Source organism: Ambystoma mexicanum, chromosome 7p (assembly GCF_040938575.1).
Source record: "Ambystoma mexicanum isolate Mex_15411 chromosome 7p, UKY_AmexF1_1, whole genome shotgun sequence".
NCBI lineage: Eukaryota > Metazoa > Chordata > Amphibia > Caudata > Ambystomatidae > Ambystoma > Ambystoma mexicanum.
In genome coordinates, this window is record NC_090939.1 from 267249365 (window position 1) to 267268402 (window position 19038).

Consider the following 19038-nt stretch of genomic DNA (forward strand, 5'->3'; position numbering starts at 1 on the left):
ACAATTAAGACTACAAGTGACAGTACAAATTCACCTTCGGTACAAGGCTGTACTACACAGTTAAATTGGTAGAGATGGCTGCGCAGCCAGACTTATCTGAAGAGTAAGTTGGCAGTATCAAATAATTACACAAAGGACAGCAATTACTATGATTCAGGCAAACGCTGAATTTGAAGGTTTTCAAGAATATACATTTATTTCACTCTTCAGTTGTATAACATAACACTACTATAAGCAGTTTAGAAATCACACTCTTAATACACCACACCACTCCCAATAAGTTCCAGACAAGTTAAGTTCACAAAATGAAGTGGGAGCAAAATGGCACTCTAGCAATTTAAAAGGGAGGGAAAAACATAGTTAATAGAAATTGAACCACACCAACAGATAAGTACTTGGGGCAATTGAGCAATAGGAACTACAGTGATAGAATCAGCTAGAAAAGGCTTGGGGCCAAAGTCAATGGGTCAAAAGTGTTTTGCTCAAGATCACAGTTCAGGGTAGTTCACGGTAAAGTTTGTGCCACAAATTCAGGGCAAGGTTGGTTGGCAGAAAAGTTAGTTTAAAAGAGAAGAGAAGGACAAACCCTTGGTTTGGAGAAAGATTTCAAACACTTTCACTGCGGCTGAACGAAACTAACAACCGGATTTGCACAGTATCTTAAAACGGAGAGGAAGCTGTAGCTGAGGCAGACGTTCCTGGTAGTTCCTGAAGCGACTGTCGGATTGACAAGAAGTAGAAAGACTGGAGGGTCCTGCACTACCCAGGGCGGATACCAGCAGCAGAGCAAAGCAACAAATAAAAGGTGCGCTCCTTAAAACCCAAGCAGGGTTCGACCTTCCTGGCTATCCGGCCCACTGTAGCTCTGTACAGCGAATTCGACCAGAGGGGTCCTGGCTTGCAGTTTGGGTGAACTGGTTGGTCTCACCAGCTCAAGGGAAGAAGTTTCCTGGAGGATCTTCTGTCGTAGGATTCTGAAGATCCGGACCTGCAGCAGGGCTTCACCGGGTGGTTCAGTCGTTGTAGGGATCCTCTTCTATCAGCTCCTCGTTGGTTCTTTCATTCCAGTGGCGACTCTGCCTTTCCAGTCCCAGAGACCTGCTTTTTATGCAGTTTTCCCCCATTCATACAGCCTGTCTGTCAATCACACAGCAGGGTGGCTGTCCTGGCAAGGACAGTCACCCAGCCAATCGAACAGGAGTGCGACTTGGGTTACCGAGGGAACCCATGGCAGGGGTCCCAAGACCCCTCCCTCACATCCTGCCTACCCAGAGTTGCAGGTGCCTTAAGGAGGGCTTCTGTGCAGAGGGGGTTGGGGGCTTGGGGGGGCTGTTGGGGGTTGGGTGGTGTTACATTGTAAACCCTTTTCCACTCATGCAACTTGAAGTTACTGTCTAAACTTAAGTCTGGTGGCAGTGGTTACTTTGCCTACCCTTTTTTCTAAAATGGCTCCCGTCTTCTTTTTTTGCCTTTTTATTTTATTTATTTTTTCAGTTCCTTCTAGGCTCTCCTATCATTCAATGTAGGATTGGGTCCATTGTGAGTTTTGCTTTTGGTCAGCTTCACCCCTGAAGCCCGTCCAGGCTCCACTGTCTGGCAAGAAACTTCACTGTCCTTTTGTCTGTAGGTATGCTTAGCTGAAAACAGTTCTAAGTGGGTGGCTGGCTGTCCTGCAGGACATTCAACCCCCATGTGATTGACCGCTCCATGGGAGTGAATGAAGGGTTTCCAGCATATAAGGCGAGGTTTTTTGGACTAAAGGCAGTCGACCACTGGAACAAGGAATCCGAAGCAGAAGACTAGCAGAGACCCCAGTGAATCCCTGCACCTGTGCTGACCGTGTTTTCATCTCGACAGGGAAGCTCTCCCAAGGATGACTTCCTCACTTTGCCTGGTCGGGCCAACTAGCTTCAAGACCACCTTCAATTTGAGCCCCCTGCCCCCCCTTCAACCCCTGATTTTCTGCAACTTTCCTGGGTTGCAAAACACCAATACCCGGGCTACCAGGACCATTTGCGAGTGCATCGTCTTGCGAACATAGGGTCTCTGAAACTGTACTGGTATCTGTGTAGAACTCCAGAGGCAGGAATTCTTCACCAAAAGTCGCCTCACCAGAGTTCAGGACTGAGTAATCGAAGAGAATCCAACCTGTAATATTAGTTTCTACTTGGCGCTAAGAAAAAGGCACCAAAACAGAGCCGCTGAAGTGAACTGAATCCATTGCTGTTGACCCCTTCTCTCGATTGCTGCTGCAGAAATCCACCAAAAACCCCATCCCCTCCCCCTTTCCTCACCATGGCAAGGAGCAGTAATGAGGGTCCTTCATCGTTGCATTCAGAATGCGACCAGCTACATTTTCACCTTCACGCTTCAGGTACTCTGGGGCTTGGGTTATACTTACCCCAGGGCATTTTCAGTGCTCCTTTGCTTGGGAGTGCGGTTTTCTTCAATTTGATGGTGACCTCAACTCCTGTGCAGGCCTTACAGCATGTGTATTATCAGGAAGGCTCCTCTTGAGCTCCTGTGCTTTCTAAAAGTACTGACTGGGTACTTAACCTTTCTCTGAAGATTTTCATCAGAACTGGTGCTGTCTACTTTACTTTGATTTTGCTGGATTCCCAAAGGTCCATCTTGTTTATACTGGCTTTGGCAATGCTGGTTCCCCCATAAACCTTCATTGTGAACAATTTTTTTTGTTGGAAAACAGACTGCCTAAATCTCTCTTGGAGAGAATATACTGGTACTTACCAGTTGGTAGCTGTGCTCAATCTAACCTTTCCTTCCCTCCTAAATTGAATTTTGCAAAGGTGAGACATACACATACTGTTTCTGACCTTAAATGAAGTCACTCTGTGTGCTGGATATTAAAGGTATATGTAAAGTTACTCACCTGCATTATTGTTCCTTTTTATAATCTTATTCCATGTTCAATGCAATGGTTGCTGCATTTTAGATTTGCTTCCGTGCCTTGTGTATATCTATATCCTGACATCTAGTGGAAGCTGCAGAGTATTGTTTCCAAAACTCAAAGGGACGTTGACGGGGCATGCCAGTAATACTATGCCTAGTGTGACGTCCACAGTACCCATGGTCCTTCATGTGTCGAGGTCCCTCAGATTGTTTTTTTCTGCCATCATAAACCATGTCCTATCTAACAGTAGGGAGAGAGGGGGGAGGTAAGTTTAGAATGTGTATATACCCTTTTTCGTACACTACATTCACCTAGCTGCTGTGTCATTCCATTATGGAATGGACCCCCTTTAAATTGTGCCCGAAGTGCAACAAGAAATTCCTGTGGGTCGATAAACACCTTGTGTGTAACCTGTGTCTGCCGCGAGACCACGTTGAGGGTTCTTGTCGAGCGTGTAGACTCTTCAAACCCAAGTCTTTGAAGGACCGAATAACTAAACGCTGCGCCCATCACCCCAGGCAGCCTGAGGCTATGGAAGTGGAGGGTGCCTTCAGCGGCAGAAGCAACGTTGCGGTATCCAAAGGCGACTGGGTTACTCTGGTTTCGCAGGCCCCCGACACAACAGACAGGCCGGCGGCCTTATGGGGACAACACCTGGCTGCGTAAGCGCTCCCACTACCCCCCACACCAAACGCACAACCCCCTGCCGAGACTCGACACACGTGTCGAACAAAAAGGCAACGCACGACATCCAGGGAAAGGTCTGTTGATTTTGTTCTCTGGGCACCCCAGATCGCCATATGACCAATCCTGGCTGTCAAAAGGCAGATCAGACGTCGTGGATAAAACATTCCTGAAGATCGTGAATCATATGACACTTCGGATTGGCCCATAGCTGAGAATCAACGTCTTGTGTCGAAAAAGAGCCCATACAAGCGGGACTAGCCCATCTAATAGAAAAGCACGTCCCAGCAGGCCTTACTAAGTCAAAGGAGTTCAGGAAGACCCCTCGCGAGTAGGGAATCGTGAGGTTCCTTATCTTCAACCTTAAAGAAAATGTCTATGCCTTCTACTCTACTCCCACCCACTCCAGAAGACTTGGATCTCCCACCTCAAGTTAGGGTCTTTCCTAATTCTGCCCAATGGTCATCTGAGGCTATAGATTGGGTCATGAGTAGAATGCCTTTCATGGCCAATTTGTATGAAAAGGACCCTACTATTAAGCAAGTTTTCATTCCACCCCTCCCACAACAGCATCCTCTGGGTCTCTTATCCCTTTTCAGTGGTCTTACCCCAGTGAGCCAGTGCAAAACTATCATTGAACTATATGACCTGGACACTGATCATGAGGTTCTATATAGTCAGGAGGCCGCGGGGGTGGGGGGGAGAAAGGGGGAAAGTGAGAAGGAAAGACTGACTCTACCGTTGCTGGCAAGGGAGTCCTGGTGTCCGTAGAAACAGGTGGCAAGGGAGCCTGTCAAGAAGTAGAAAGTTGATGAGGCGAGGCAGAAGCTGATAAGAGGTTGGGTTGAGGCCCTTGTACCAGGATGGTACCATTCAATAGACATTTATGATGCTCCAGGTGGTGGAGAATAAGGCAAGAAGGACCTCCCAGCGGGTGCCACCATTAATTTGTGAGGAATAGTAAGGAGAGAGCAGAGCAACCATATGAAGTCCATAGGTCGGGAGAAAGAACGACCGAGCATGTTGGTAAGAGTCACTTTGGTGGAAGCACTAACGTAGGTGTCAGCGATGGGCAGGCCTGGGTTGGAGCCCAGTATGTCCATGTTGAGTTTCTTAATACCAGACTTGGTCAGAGGAGAAGCAGTTGGAGAAGATGGGAGAGATTGAAAGCACCATAGAGAACGGCACAGACTGTGGTATACTTAAACCAGGCAGAGCAGCTGAGTTGCGTATGAGGCAAGTATGCGAGGGAGTTGGCGAACTAGGGCACACAACAGGACTGGGAGAAACAGTGGGAAAGCAAAGGGTGGAGGAACAGAAAACAACCAGAATAGTAGGAAATGGGGTAACCAGTCAGCGCAGTACAAGGAAAAAGTAGGATGAGTAGACGCCTACATTTGATTTGTTTTTTTTTCTTACTTTTTAATTTTTTTCAAAATGTGGGCACAACACAGTGAAATGCAGGAGGTTGACAGATGGACTGAAACACACCTACATTGATTTAAATGGGGGCACAACACAAGGACATGCAGGATGGTCACAGATGGACTAACACACACATCTGAATAAAAAAGGGAGGCAACACAGTGAAATGCAGAGGCGTGGGAAAGAAGATACCACAGCTAACCAATATTTCGAAATGAGGCACACAGAATGCAATAAAAACAATGGTCGGAGGAGAAAGGCAAGAGAATGCAACATTTAGAGGACAGGTAGACAATGGAAGTCCAGCCACCACTCACGGGAGGGGTAAACTGAGTGATGTGAAGTAGAGGGAGCCTCAGCACGACTGGCGTGGTGAGCGGAGGAAGTCTAGCTGTTGCGAGGCTGAGCAGATGAAGAAAGCAGCAAGTGAGGTCACTGGGACCTAGGAGAGGGCCTTGGGAAGGGGGGCTGGCTACTACCTGCCAACGTTCTTCTTGGCCTCATGAATGCTCCCCTGACTAATAAGCAGTGGGAAGGCAGGCCATTGTGCCTTCGGGTGCCTGGCTGATGAAGGATGAAGGAAAAAGGTGCCCGTTTTGAAAACGCCACGAGGAGGGCCTGGTAGAAGAAGATGCAGCTGGGCTGGAGAACAGCAAATTGCCATGGAGGTCATGGAGGCATCCGGATAGTTGTAATCACATGCACATTCAGAACATGAATTTAAGAATAACTCTTGGATAACTTGAGGGTAACTCATGAAAAAATCCAATAGACGCAAGTCACCAACAGTGCACCGGAGCATTTCTCCAACACATTTTCATGATGCCTTTTCCCACAATGTGCCAGTATAAAACATTTTCACACTGGCTGTGCCCATACATTTCCATGCTGACTGCACCATTATACTCTATTATTCCCATATTAGAACATACTCATGTTTGCTTTGTGCATAATGGCAATCATTATACTATAGGAAAACATGTTTGTTCTGCCAGTATATTGCACTTTCCCCAAGTAAGAACATACTCCAGTTGGCTTCACCATTAAAAATACATGCCAAAGTATGAAAACATGCCTGAACTGGCTGTACTAAAATGTCTGTAGAGCTACATAATACTTGTCATGCTTGCTTTATCAAAGATGCCCAATACAAAATGCCATACCTCAATAAGAAATGACTAGTGAGGCAGAGGGGCTGTTGTGTCTGGAGGAGCCTGGAGGGGGAGAGCCAAAGTGGGTCGGGGGGTGGTGGAGGGGTTGACCCGGACAGGGATGTAGAGCCAGCATCCTCCCAAAAATGGCGCAAGGTGGGCAGAGGGAGGCGATTAAGCGACACAGTTAGGAAGACCTGAAGGTAATGGACACCGTGGGTTTTGGTTCTGAGTTCCTGTGAAGGTGTTGGTGTTGTAGGGCTCCCTGGGGGCCGGGGGCGAGAAGGGCTTACATCGGAGGGGTGGTAGCGGGCTGGGGTTGTGAGGGGGGAGATGCTGGGAAATTACGGTTCCTCTCCACCCTCCAAGTTGGGTCCTCAACGATTCTTTCTAATGTTTGGAAGATGCTCACGGTGGAGCTTAAGGGGATGGGGCGCTGGGGAGTGTTGTGCTCCAAAATGTTGGTTGTGAGTCAGTTATACTAGGGCGGTGCTGGGGATACGGTTCACTAAACTGGGAAGAGGGGTCGGCCAAGACAGATAGCTGGAAAGCCTCATACTTAAAATATTGCCATTCGCGGAGGGACAGATCCTCCTGGGTGGGGATTTCAACTTGGTTCCCAACCCCATAGTGGAGAAGACGCTCCTACCCACTAGGTTGGACTTAAAATACTCCACAGCATTTTGCTTTTTCCTGTGAGAATTGGGTTTAGTGGACACATGGAGGCTGGCTCACGGAGAAGGTAGGGATTTCTCTTTTACTCGCATGTCCGCAGGGGCTTCTCAAGGTTGGACCTAGTACTGATTCCCAGCGCACTATATCCCTAAACCGGGGAATGACTTGTCCATTTGTGACTCATATCGCCCCATTACACTCGCTAATGTGGACTCTTAGCATTTATCAAAAATATTGGTCCAAAATGGGGGTTCTACCCGGGCTCATAGATGGGGACCAAACAGGATTCATCACAGGACGGAGGGCACAGGACAATGTGAGACGCACACTGGGTTTGCCTAAAGGGGTAATTGGCTTGACTAGTTGCGATGCAAGGGGGAATGATGGGACACAAGAGGGGTTAGCCTTCATCAGTAGAGATCGCACTTTGTCAGTATTAGTGGGATGAAAGTGGGAGATGGAGGGAGAGGATGATGGTAGTGTAGGCCGAGTGTAAAATGTAGGAGGGAGTCTAAGGCAGTCAGTGTTTGCTGCAAAGTATTTAGCTAGGTCATTAGCTGTGATAGTGGAGTTGATAGCCATAGACTTAAGTGTAGGCATCAGTTTAATTTGCCATGTAGGCAGTGAGGATGGTTGGAGTGAGTCAATGAGCGTTGGGTAGAATTCCCTTTTCCACTCCAAGCGTGGACTTCAGAGAGTTCAGGGCATAGCAGTAGAGTTGCAGGTCCTCATGTGATTGAGTATGCCTCCATTTGCACAGCAGCCGACGCATGTCTGTGGAGTAAGCGTATGAATGAGGTGATCCATGATTGGGGATTTTGAGACTTGGGGTGTAAGTAAGCAGTGGGAAGTGAAAGGAGAATGAGTCTTATCAAGGATTTGAAGCTGGAAAAGGCCTTGTTGGTCGAAACGGCATTGGGTGTGAATGACAAGAGTGACCTGTAGGTTGGAGAGAAATGGGGGTGGGGGGATAGCAGGTTTACATTTCCTTTTAGTAATAAGAGAAGCAAGTGGTGAGGAAAGGTCAGAAGGTGGAATGGAGATGTTGGTGGAAGCAATTGAGTGGGCCGATATGGATGTGTGACAGTAGTGGCTGAGAGAGGTTGAGATGAATAAGAGATCCAAAGAGTTACCTCCTGTTGTGGGTCGGTAGGTTATGGATAGAGTGGAGAGCGTGGTCACTAAGAAAAAACTAAGTTCACATTTCTGAGAGGTGGTTGGAGAGGGTGTTGGGGAGAATTCTCATAAATGTGGTAATTCCCTCCACCTTCGAGACCCACAGCAACTTTGCTGGATTTTGAGGAATGGATTTTTTTAACCTGGAGAGCGAGACCCTTTTTCCCACTCTCTCAGGTATTTAATGTGATTTTGAACACTGTTTCTTTAGGTTGTAGAGTCTGACAAACTCCATAGGCATCATCTTTTACTTTGTGCCACACAGCACCTTCAGTGCAGTGACACAGGGAAGTCGTTCAGATGTCCCAAAGGTTTAAATACCTTCTCTGGGATAAACTACTGTTTCCCAGAGCAGTAAAGTGAAATTGACTTTACTTACCATTGTAACTTTCTAGATCCAGCACACACTATCTTACAATAGGGTGCTGGAGGGGTTACATAGTATCCCCTTTGTCTATCTTCTCATGTAACATTTTTGTTAGCTTTTTCTCACTGAATGGCTGGTTTCCTTTTAACTACAATGGTGTGAATTTACTGCAGGCTGCGTTTGCAGCTGCAGTAAAGCGCCCAAGGGTGCAATTTTTGCCAAAATGGCCCCGGTCTTTTCCCCCATTTCATTGAGGAAAGGTCTTCCTTGAGATTTACTGTGCGTGCAAAACCAGGTTTGGTCCCATTGTTCACTTTGCCTTTGGCGGGATTCGCGAGTGAAGCCTGCCTCTGGTTCCAGGGTGTCTGGGGTAGGCAGGAAGTGAGGGAGGTGCCCGAAACTCCCTGTGCTTAGTCTCCTAGGAGACCCAAATGCACTCTGTGATGATTGGCTGGCTGTCCGGCAAGGACAGCTAGGCTGGAATGAATGGGAGAGAACTGAATAAAAGGCGAAGTTTATGGCTTGGAAAGCAGAGTCGACCACTGGACGAAGGAACCGAAGACAAGCTGGGGACGCCTGCTGCAACTCCTGGACCGTTGCTTGGTGAAGCCCTGCTGCAGTGCCTAAACGCTAAGTTCTCATCGACAGAGCAGCCCCTGCAAGGACAACTTCTCCCCTTGAGTTGGTGGGACCTATCGACTCCAAAGTAAACCACCTGGACATCCATCTCGGAGCTGGTTGAATTTCCAGAGTTGCTGCTGGAAACCGTATAGCCAGGCTGAGGAACACCAGATTGTGTGCGTTGCTTTTAAGCTGGCGTAGAGCTTCAGGAATATCCTCCGGACTCCCATGAAGCAGGACTGATCGAGCCTGAGCCCCCTCAACAGTGTGGGACCCCAGAAGCAAGGAAAGTCAATCTCGACAGCCAGGAACCACAGTGTTGCTATTTGCAGTAGACGTGAGGAACTGAAACACTGAACCACCACTGAAAGTGAAGTTTGCCGTTTGCAAGTTTCAACCGTCCCAGTGCATTTGGGAATCACCAGATGTCCCCCCCTCATGTCCCCACGACTGAGGCCTAGGAACAGTGAGACCTGCAGAGCTGCACCGGAACAGAGGTCATCTGCTGCATCTTTTCATTTCTAAGGTACTGTAAAAGGTCTGAGAGAACTTACCTCTTGCTGTAGAGTTGCTGCACCGTCTACTACTCACAAGTCTAATCAGCTTATGTCCCTACATTTGATTCTTCTTTTCATCAGAGACTCCAAAGAAATTTTGCAAAGACTTTTCCATTTACCTACCAGAAGTGCTTCATCCTATACAAGACTTTTGCCCGTGGACTTTGGCTTAGCCTATTGAACTGAATGACTCTTCTAGGGGGATCCAAACGTAGTTGCATGCCTAAGAATATTTGTGGTCTCTTGTTCCAATAACCTTTACCTTTTGCCAATTTCTAAGAGTATTCTAAATGCCAACAGTAATATTAATGTCCCCAGCACCCTAGTTATTGATGTCACCTGTGGGTCATCCCAAAAGGTTCTTTACTGATTTAGAAACTGAGTGTACAGTATTGAAGTGTATTTGTGTGTTACTATTATATTGCTCCCTTCTGAAGGCTTATTCTAACTGACAAATTTATGCAAGAAACCTTGAGTGTAAGAGTTTATTTGAATACTTGTGTGACTGTGAATCTGTGTAACTCCACTACAGCTCACGTTGACTCCTCTTGAGATAAGCCTGGCTGCTCAACACGCTATCAAAACTGTCTAGTACAAGCTTATACCAAAGGTTGGGTTTCCTATACCTGTAGTCAGAGTTGTCTAGTGTTCCAAGAGGGTACTGCATACAAACTTTGCCTAACAGAGGGAAGGTTAAAGTCACCTAAGAGAATAAGGTGGTGTTTAGTGGAAAGGGAATCATCAAGGGAAACTGATCTAAGAATGGTCCAGTGGGACCAGGAGGTTGATGGATGGGTGGAGGTGTGAACCGAGTGAGGCAGAGCAATAGTAGAGGTGGCGACTTCAGAAATGGATGTGGCATTGGAGATTTGTGAGGCATTGATGTGGGAAAAGAGTAGGTGTCCGCTTCACCTCTGTCAGTCGAGGAGATGGTGAATAAAGGATAGTTTGGAGTTGTGTAGGGCAGCCAGAGTGGCAGTGTTGATTGAGAAATCCAGGTTTCTGTGATGGCAAGGCCGTCTGGGGGAGGAGTGCTGTTGTGAAAGTAGTCGGTGATGAAAAAGGTTTTGTTGCATACAGACTGAGCATTCCAGAGTGCAGTATTCAGTCCATGTGTTAAGAGTAGAGAAGTTGAGTTGGAGAGGGGAGGTGGATAGGTGTTACAGGAAGTATGGTTAGTTCATTGGCTTCGTTTGTTGGAAGGAGGTGTAAGAGATGCAGTAGTGGGGGTGTCAAGTTGAGTTTTGTAATGGGGATAAGAAAGGAGGGATGTTTTTTAGTGTGATTGGAGAAAGCGTAGACAGAGGTGTAGCAACAGGAGTGAATGCATTATAGGCGAGTAGCAGTGTGTAAAGACAGTATAGTAATTGGGAAGCTTCGGGTACTCACGGGTGCAACAGGGAAAAAGGCAAAAGCATAGGCCAGCAGACAGAGGCTGTTCTTCACCCTTCATTGTACCACCCTTACCTGGGACGCCCCTAGGAAATACTGAAGGCATTAACCACGCTCTTGTCACTTGATCACCTAGTCAATCAGTGGTTGGTCTCTTCAACCTCTACCTCTCGCCCCTGCCCACGCTCTTCCACTCCCACAATGTCACATGTTGCACCTATGCGGATGACACTCTGATCATCCTCAATATTCCCAACTCTCCCTCACCCAGACCTGGAATCTTGCCTCTCAGACATTGACCTCTGGATGACGAACAACGACCTTCTCCTCAACCCCGGAAAAACCGAAATCCTAATCTGTGGCAAAACGGCACGTTCCCCAACATATCCCTTGGCTGCTTTCACTAGGACCCGTGAACCACTGAATTCCACCCCCCCAGTCAAAAACCTAGGATGTGCTTTCAGCTCTGACTTCATCCACATGCGCCTAAACTGCTCCCACTTCCCTCTAAGCAGGCGCACCTGCATATCAACTCAAAGCCCCAACGGATCCAAAATTCAGCAGCAAGGCTCCTCCTCACTCAGCCCAGAGAACACATGTCCCCACACTCGGGATAATTCACTGGCTGCCCACTAGTCGACAGGCCTCCTTCAAAGCCATGTGCATTACCCACTGTGCCATCCACAAGAAAGGCCCTGAATTCTTATCAGGTTGTGCACACCTCATGGTAGTCGCCCCCAACCCCAAGTTCTCCAGAGTAGGACGTGCCTATTTCTCTGTCCTTGCGCTTAACTTGCACATAATCCTGAAAACGGCTGGGTATTGCACTCATGGGCTCGGAGGGTGGGCAATGCATTGCACTTAAATTGCACCTTAGGAAAAACATGTGGATGATCCTGGAAGAGGACAATCTGGCAGATTGGATCCCTCTTTCATAGTCGGCACTATATGTAGCTCTCAAGCACATGAGGGTGGGCAATGCAAGCTGTAAGAAAACATGAAAGGGGGCCTGGCTCGCACTAGAAGGAACTAGGGTGAGTATTATGTATTCATTTAGCACTTAGTCTGTGAAATGTAGCACCGCTCTTTGTATATAGATGGAACTCGGGATGTAGACATTGTTTGTACAGCTAACCCATTTCCCCCCTTGCACACCACACCTTCCTAACTTGGCGGAAGGCATAGACTCATTCCACCCACCCTGCACTCGCATATAACACAAACACTACTGCACAGCACCTCTGCCATTAGAATGAAGCTACCTTTAACAACCAATTCGAACTGTAGCTTCTCCCATATTTCTCTCTCCTTAAATGCAACCCACCACTTTATAGTTCTTAGCTTACCCCCAATGCACTCATCCACACGCCACTAGGATATGGGTGACTAGCAGGGTCCTGGACACCATCGCATAACTTCGGCTTTAATGCACACACTCATAATAGCACCTCCCAAATTTGGACTCGGTCCCTAACCCTACTCACTTTCCTGGGAATGTGGCCTCAACTGCTCTCTTCTGCTAACTTGTTTGGGTTTTGGCTAACCTCAGTTACCATATTCACTATAACTAGGGTGGCCTCTTAAATTCTGTCCACCAGGCCAGATTCTAGAAATCCATGATTTTACTCCAAGGGCTTTCGATCACGACCCAGGAGCTTTTAAAGTCCAGTCTCACTAATGTAGTGCCAGAAAGCTGAATTTTCTTTTTTCCCAATGTACCCCAAAACTCATGTCTTCAATCCCTCTTTCTACTGTTGTGTTGCTCTGCCGTGTGTACGCTAGTGCTAACTGTTTTTGTTAAATCCTACCTCTCTGGCCAGGTTTGTGATTAATTGCCATCTGGCCACGGTGTAAAGTCCTGGCGTTACATTTTTTTAATAACATGATGCAGGTAATTCCGTCTCTGAAAGGGTAATCTGCTTATCGGACCACTGCAGGGAAAGGGAAGACTACAGCACAGGGACTGCATTTAAGTAATTGCCAAAACTATGATGATCATAAGTAACCCCTGATGGTGGCAGAGAAAATCTAAAATAAAACCATGCCTTGGTTAAGACATGGCACTACTTATGATCATTGCAGGCACATTCAATTTGATTTATCAGGTGTCCACTCCTGTGAGCCAGCTCAAGCTAGGAAAGGTGTGTATTTGGGCCTGACAGTCTGATCCTGTCAAATGAAAAGACAGGAACCTGACAGGCCATGCCTCTTCTTTGAGCTCTTTCTGAGGGTGGGTAACGCCCTACGCCAGATTCACCCGTCCACCAGGCATCAAAGGACCACTTCAATTCAAAGGGAGTAGCCTCAGTCAAGGGTGCTGCATTTCTAAAGGCCTTTGATCCTAGTCAGAAAGAAAGCGGTAGGGTTAGAGTAGTCTGGAGGGCTCTGTACTGTCGAGGAAGACTTCCACCATCTTGTTTCTCGTTGCCTCTTTCCTTTCTGTCCCCTCCATGTCTTCTGCAGAGGGTATGATACTAGAAGGGCAAAGTCAGCTTCTTTCAAGAACAGGGGTTGGACCTCTAAAGGAAGCAAATCCACTGTGAATTTTTACCTTTGAAATGAAGGGGTCTCGCACCACTTTTATTCGCTCTGTAACAACCTCTGAGGAGGTTTCATTTTACCCCTTTTGGGATGAGCTGTACGTTCCAAAGCCATTAACCACAGAGGACAAGGAGCAGTCCAAGACAGAGGATAGGTCTGCCCCTACCCACTCCAAAGGCACAAGGGGGGTGACACTTGCTGTGGACCAGGACCTGCATTTGCAGGATCTCCCATGGCTGGGAGATCAGACCCTCAAAGGACTCACCCTGTCCTCAAGCTCCTGAGAATTGGGTCTCCTAGCATCTGTAGGACAAGATCTGCTAAGGCTCCCTGTTCCACCATTTCAAAACCGATCAGACTGTGGGCAAACCTGAACTCTACGCTGAGGGATCCTACCGGTGCTAACTACTGGCACTACGAACAATTGCTTGCACATTGAACATCTCGAAACTGTATGTTTCTCTTGCTGAGCCAGTCACCTACTAGGCTCAAATCAATTGCAGACTCTTATCAGGGGTTACACCCTGACCCAACCTTGAACTGCCACTTTGCCAAACCGCACATCAGAGCAACTGTATCACCATTTCAAAAACTCCTGTCCATCCACTCAAACCGCTGGTGTCACTCGTGCGCCATGAATTCCAATTTCAACCCTTGATTTCCAGTATAGGCTATTTGCATGGTTGCATGTTCTAATCTACACACAGCCTGACTTCTGAGTCTTTCATTTGAGTTACAGAAAATCTCTAGCAAAGTAAAAGAACTTGGGATTTACAAGATCATAGTTGTAACTTTGGCTTTCTATTGGTGTTGGAAAAAGCGAAAATTGTAGTGATTCAAGTAATCAGGGCTGTTAGCATGCCTTTTAATCAGATCATTGTACTTTTCTAATGTACATTAGCATTTCTAGTAATATTAATCAACTTTGGAAAAGCAAAGTACATTCTTTAGTGCTTCTGAAAACCAGAATTGTTTCACATAAAGGGCACACACGTTGACATATAATGGTAATTGTAAAATTGTTGGACAAAAAAGGGTGATGCCTTAATCAACTATTCAGGATGCAGCACACAGCTCCCCCTTAAAGCAAGCCTTGCCTTTTGTTAAGTTTTAATAAAATGCAGGCATTTCCCCTGCAAATGTTCCTCTTTGCCGTTGAAACGTATGTTCATTGCTCTCTAAAATTGCAAATTGCCTATTGCTCTCTAAAATCGCAAATTGCCTAGCTGTCGTAAAACCTGTACAAGTCACAGTAAAGATGGGCTTAAGACCAAAATGACCCAGCAAGGTAAAACTTTTCAGAAGGTTGCATTTTCTTTGTTGTTAACACAACCTATTTGCTGCCCTGTACATATGAGAGCCCAGAGGAGTTGAATAGAAATTTTGCAATGCCTTCAACGCTTTATTTTTATTTTTTTAAATAGTACTTGAGACGCCTGCTGATAAGTTGGGCCCAATAAGAGATCCAAACGTGGATGATGGAGCAGCAAATAGCGAGCTGGGAGAAGAAGAAATGGAAGTGGAAAGTGACAAGGAGGAAGAGAAGCCGAAAGCTGGAGCATTCTCAAGTGCAGTGTCAAATTTAAATGTTCTGCGTCCAGGTAAGATCTGTTTGCATTGCCATAAAATCTGAAATGTGAAGAAATACTTCAAAGCTTACAGGGGTCGAAATTACGATTTGATAAGCAGAAGCTAAAAGCAGCTCCTGGGTATCAGCAGTGACCAGGAACTACCACTGAGGAACCCGGAGCTAGTGCATAGTGTTCCGCAAATTAACTTCCATATAAGATGCGAACATGTATCATTATTTATGACCTCTTATGCTTTACGTTTTATATAGAGGTGTCCTAATGCTGATTTATAGATTGTCACAAATGCACAGAGTTAAATCCCCATAGTTGTGTGCTCAGTATTTTGTAAGGGGAGTTTTCCTAAAGTCCACTTGAGGTAAGACATCATAAAACTATCCCAATGGCGTACAGTTCTCCAACTCTTAGGACAAGCTTGTACTACTCAGTGGACCTTGGTAGAGTGGCAGAGCAGTCGGGCCTATCGTAGGAGGAAGATGTGAGCTGTAGGTAAGTACACTGAACCCAGTTAGTACAGTAGTCCAAAGACACTTCTAAAAACTTATATATTTATTATATTTACACAAGGAATGTTTTAAAATACTTTGGGCACTTAACCAACATACATAGAAATACTTATAAACACTTCAACAGCCACTGCTTAGTTGTAGTTTCTTGTGGTACAATTGTTTGACACTAATTACAGTACTTGTATGTCCCGTCCCCTTTCCTACATCCTTTCGGGCGTCCACCAACATGGGGACGGTACTGGAACCTTTTGCAGCAAACAGTTGACCATCCCCTTTAAATTTAGTGCAGCATGTGGGGGTGTGGCCATGCCCCTAAAAGACCCGCCCTCCGGCGCCTCACCAGTCCCTTTTTCTGCATTGACGGTATTGGACCTGGCAGCTGTGCGCAGAGACTTTCTAACTTTGCTCTTTCTTCCTGTTTTGTTTTTCAATCCTCTTCACCCACCTTCGGTGCCTCGCCTCCCACGGCGCATGTTGGCTGCAGGAGCATTCACGAGATGCACATCCTGCGACCGCTCGTTCCTGGCCTCTGACCCCCATGCACTCTGCCCCTGGGGTGTGACCACCACTGGGAACTGTGCGCGGTGTACAGATCTCTCGGGCATTGAAGAATCGGTGGACTTCCAAGACCTATCCATTAAGTACTGCAATTTACCTCTGCTTTTATGAGAATACAAGATGGCTTTAACCTCAAACTCCTCCCCCCCCTGGACTCAACAATTATTGGCAAAGGATGTGGCGAAACGAGAGTTCCTTCGATCACAGGCTTGATCAAACTAACATGAAAAGAATTATGGATCTTTAGTTCCTGAGGTAATTTAAGCTTGACGGCTACGGGGTTTAAAATCTTCTCAATAGCAAATGGGCCTATAAATCTTGGACTGAATTTGTTTCTTCCCTTTAATCTCGTGTTTGGTGGCTAACCACACCAGATCTCCAACTTGATACTCAGGGCTACCTTTCCTATGTCGGTCAGCAAATCGTTTCATAGTTTGCTTGCTTTCTAGCAGAGCATGCTGCGCACGTTCTAAATTCCTCTTCATCTCCAGAATTCTTTCTCATACTTCAGGACAACAAACCTCTAACGATGATTCAGCTCTCAAGAATCGTGGATAACCTCGATTTACAAAAGAAGGGAGTCACCTGAGTGGAATCTTTAGTAACATTATAACTGAATGCCGCCAGTCAAACTAAATCAATCCAACTATGATTTGAACGCAAAAAACACCTCAAATATTTCTCAAGCTCTTGATTAACCCTCTAAATGAGCCCATTGGTTTGTGGATGATATCCCGAGGACAGATTTATTTCCATTCCAAAAAGATTTCCAAAATTTCGATACAATTTGAGACCCTCTGTCGGAGATAATCTGAATAGGCAACCCATGCAATTTAACAACATTTTGCAAAACTGCTAGCAGTGACCGTTGCCCTTTTAGTTAAATGATACCACTACCAGAATGAATGTGCACCCCTGATCATCTGGCAATTCCACAATAAAGTCTAAAGTTATAGTATGCCAAGGATGTGGCGGAACAGCCAAAGGATTCAAGTACCCCACAGGCTTACTATGCTCACCTTTGGCTTGTGCACACACCTCACAGGTTCTCAGAAAATTCAACACATCGGTCCTCATTTCTTCCCACCAGAAATGTTGTCTAATTAGTTCTAGAGTCTTCCGGTAACCTGGCTGTCCGGCTAATTTGGTTTCACGACATTCCTTCAAAGCAACCTCTCTGATGTCAGCACTAGGCAAGTATAGGCGATCATCAATTTTGGGCAAACCTTCTTGAATACTCCTCGTAGGATCCCTTCGAGCCCATTCCTGCATATGTTGCAACAACGTTTGTTGCTTGACCAAAAATGTTAGGTTTTTTTTTTTTTTTTTTTTGGGTTGAAACCACCACAGCAAAATATACAGCCACCGATACTGGTGTCGTAAGGCCTTCAATCTTAAGACTCCCTGGAAACTGTTGAGAGGGCATCCGCCGTACCATTTGTCTCCCTGGCTTGAAGGTAATAACGAAGTCAAACTCTGAGAAAAATAGACTATCTAGCTGGCGTGGACTAAGTATTGGCAGATTTCAAGAAAAGCAAAGTGCCTCCACTCTTGAAGCCTTAATGGCCAACAGTTCACCATCTGTTAGTGTAATTTATCGCTGCAGGAGTCTACTTCTTTGAAAAAAATGCAACAGTTTGCAACTGTCCCGTCAACTGATGTCTTTGGGATCAAACTGCTCCCACTGCGACGTTGGAATCATCTGCCTCCAAATATAATGGTTGAGCAGGATCTGAGTGAATCAAGATCGGGGCTGCAGTACAAATTTTCTTTAAATCATGGAATGGCAATTCCGCGTGCTCCGACCATTCAAATTTCACTCCTTTACGAAGCAACCTTGTGCTTGTTACACCTTCAACGAAAATGTTTTGATGAATCGTCAATTAGCAAACCCCAAAAAGCTCTGCATTCCTTTAACACTAACTGGAGACGGCCAATTGGAAACTGTTTGAACCTTACAAGCATCCATCTCCAAACCCTGGAGAGATATCACGAATCGCAAAAATGCAACCTCATTACTATGAAATTGGGACTTCTCCAATTTGGCAAATGGGTTATTGTCCCATAATTTCTGCAGTACCCTTCACATGCTCTTGATGCATAGTTTCATCATGAGAATAAATTAAAATGTCCATATAAACAATTATAAAAACGTCAAATTCGGAGGACTTTATGAAAAATCGAAACGCTGCTGGGGGTTTGCACAAACCAAAAGGCATTACAAAATACTCAAATAGACTTTCGTTTTGAAAGCGGTATTCCATTAGTCTCCTTCCCGAACCCTAATGAGATGGTAAACCCCCACCCCGCCCACTTCGGCAAATCCAAGTTGGTGAAAATAGTGGCACCTTGAATCTGATCGAGCATGACTGAAATTGGGGGGGGGGGGATAACTGCTTTTTAACGGTAATACGGTTTACGGCGCGATAGTATATGCAAGATCTTAAGGTTTTGTCCTTCTTGGGGACAGAGTGGCGAAGCTGCGGGGGGAGTGAGAAGGTCTAATAAACCCCTTGGTCACATTTTCAAGATAAGTTTTTTGAGATGCTAGTTTTCTTTTTCTGTTGGGGCATGCACACTGCTGGGAGTGGGTGCCCCCGCCACCAAGTCAATCTTAGTCGTAAGGTCGGTGGGGTGATAACTCCCCTGCCTCTCCCTAGTCAAAAATGTTCCAAAACTCCTCATAGCACCTGGGTAATTGCCCTATTGCTGCCCGAATACTTGCCTTGCCTGCGCCACTATCGGCTAACCAAAAAAATGGCTTCATTGCCTTCCTACTCCTCAGCTGTCAAATTCCTCCCTGGGTTTACTACCCCTCTCCAAACATTGTGACAGAATAAAAAAAAATTGAAACTAAACTGATTGACCGCTTCTCCTAGTCT

At 46.1% G+C, this 19038-nt stretch overlaps 1 protein-coding gene across 3 annotated transcripts in view; it reads left to right on the forward strand.

Moving 5' to 3' along the window:
- PAXBP1 (PAX3 and PAX7 binding protein 1) overlaps window positions 1–19038 on the forward strand; it is a 503587-nt gene that overhangs the window by 116479 nt on the left and 368070 nt on the right. For all 3 annotated transcript variants that reach the window (XR_011283466.1, XM_069636333.1, XM_069636334.1), the window contains exon 3: window positions 14925–15101. Coding sequence is in view for 2 of the 3 variants with exons in the window: in XM_069636333.1 (XP_069492434.1) it covers window positions 14925–15101 (177 nt within the window). In the remaining variant the exon portion in view is untranslated. The remainder of the gene's footprint in view (window positions 1–14924; window positions 15102–19038) is intronic.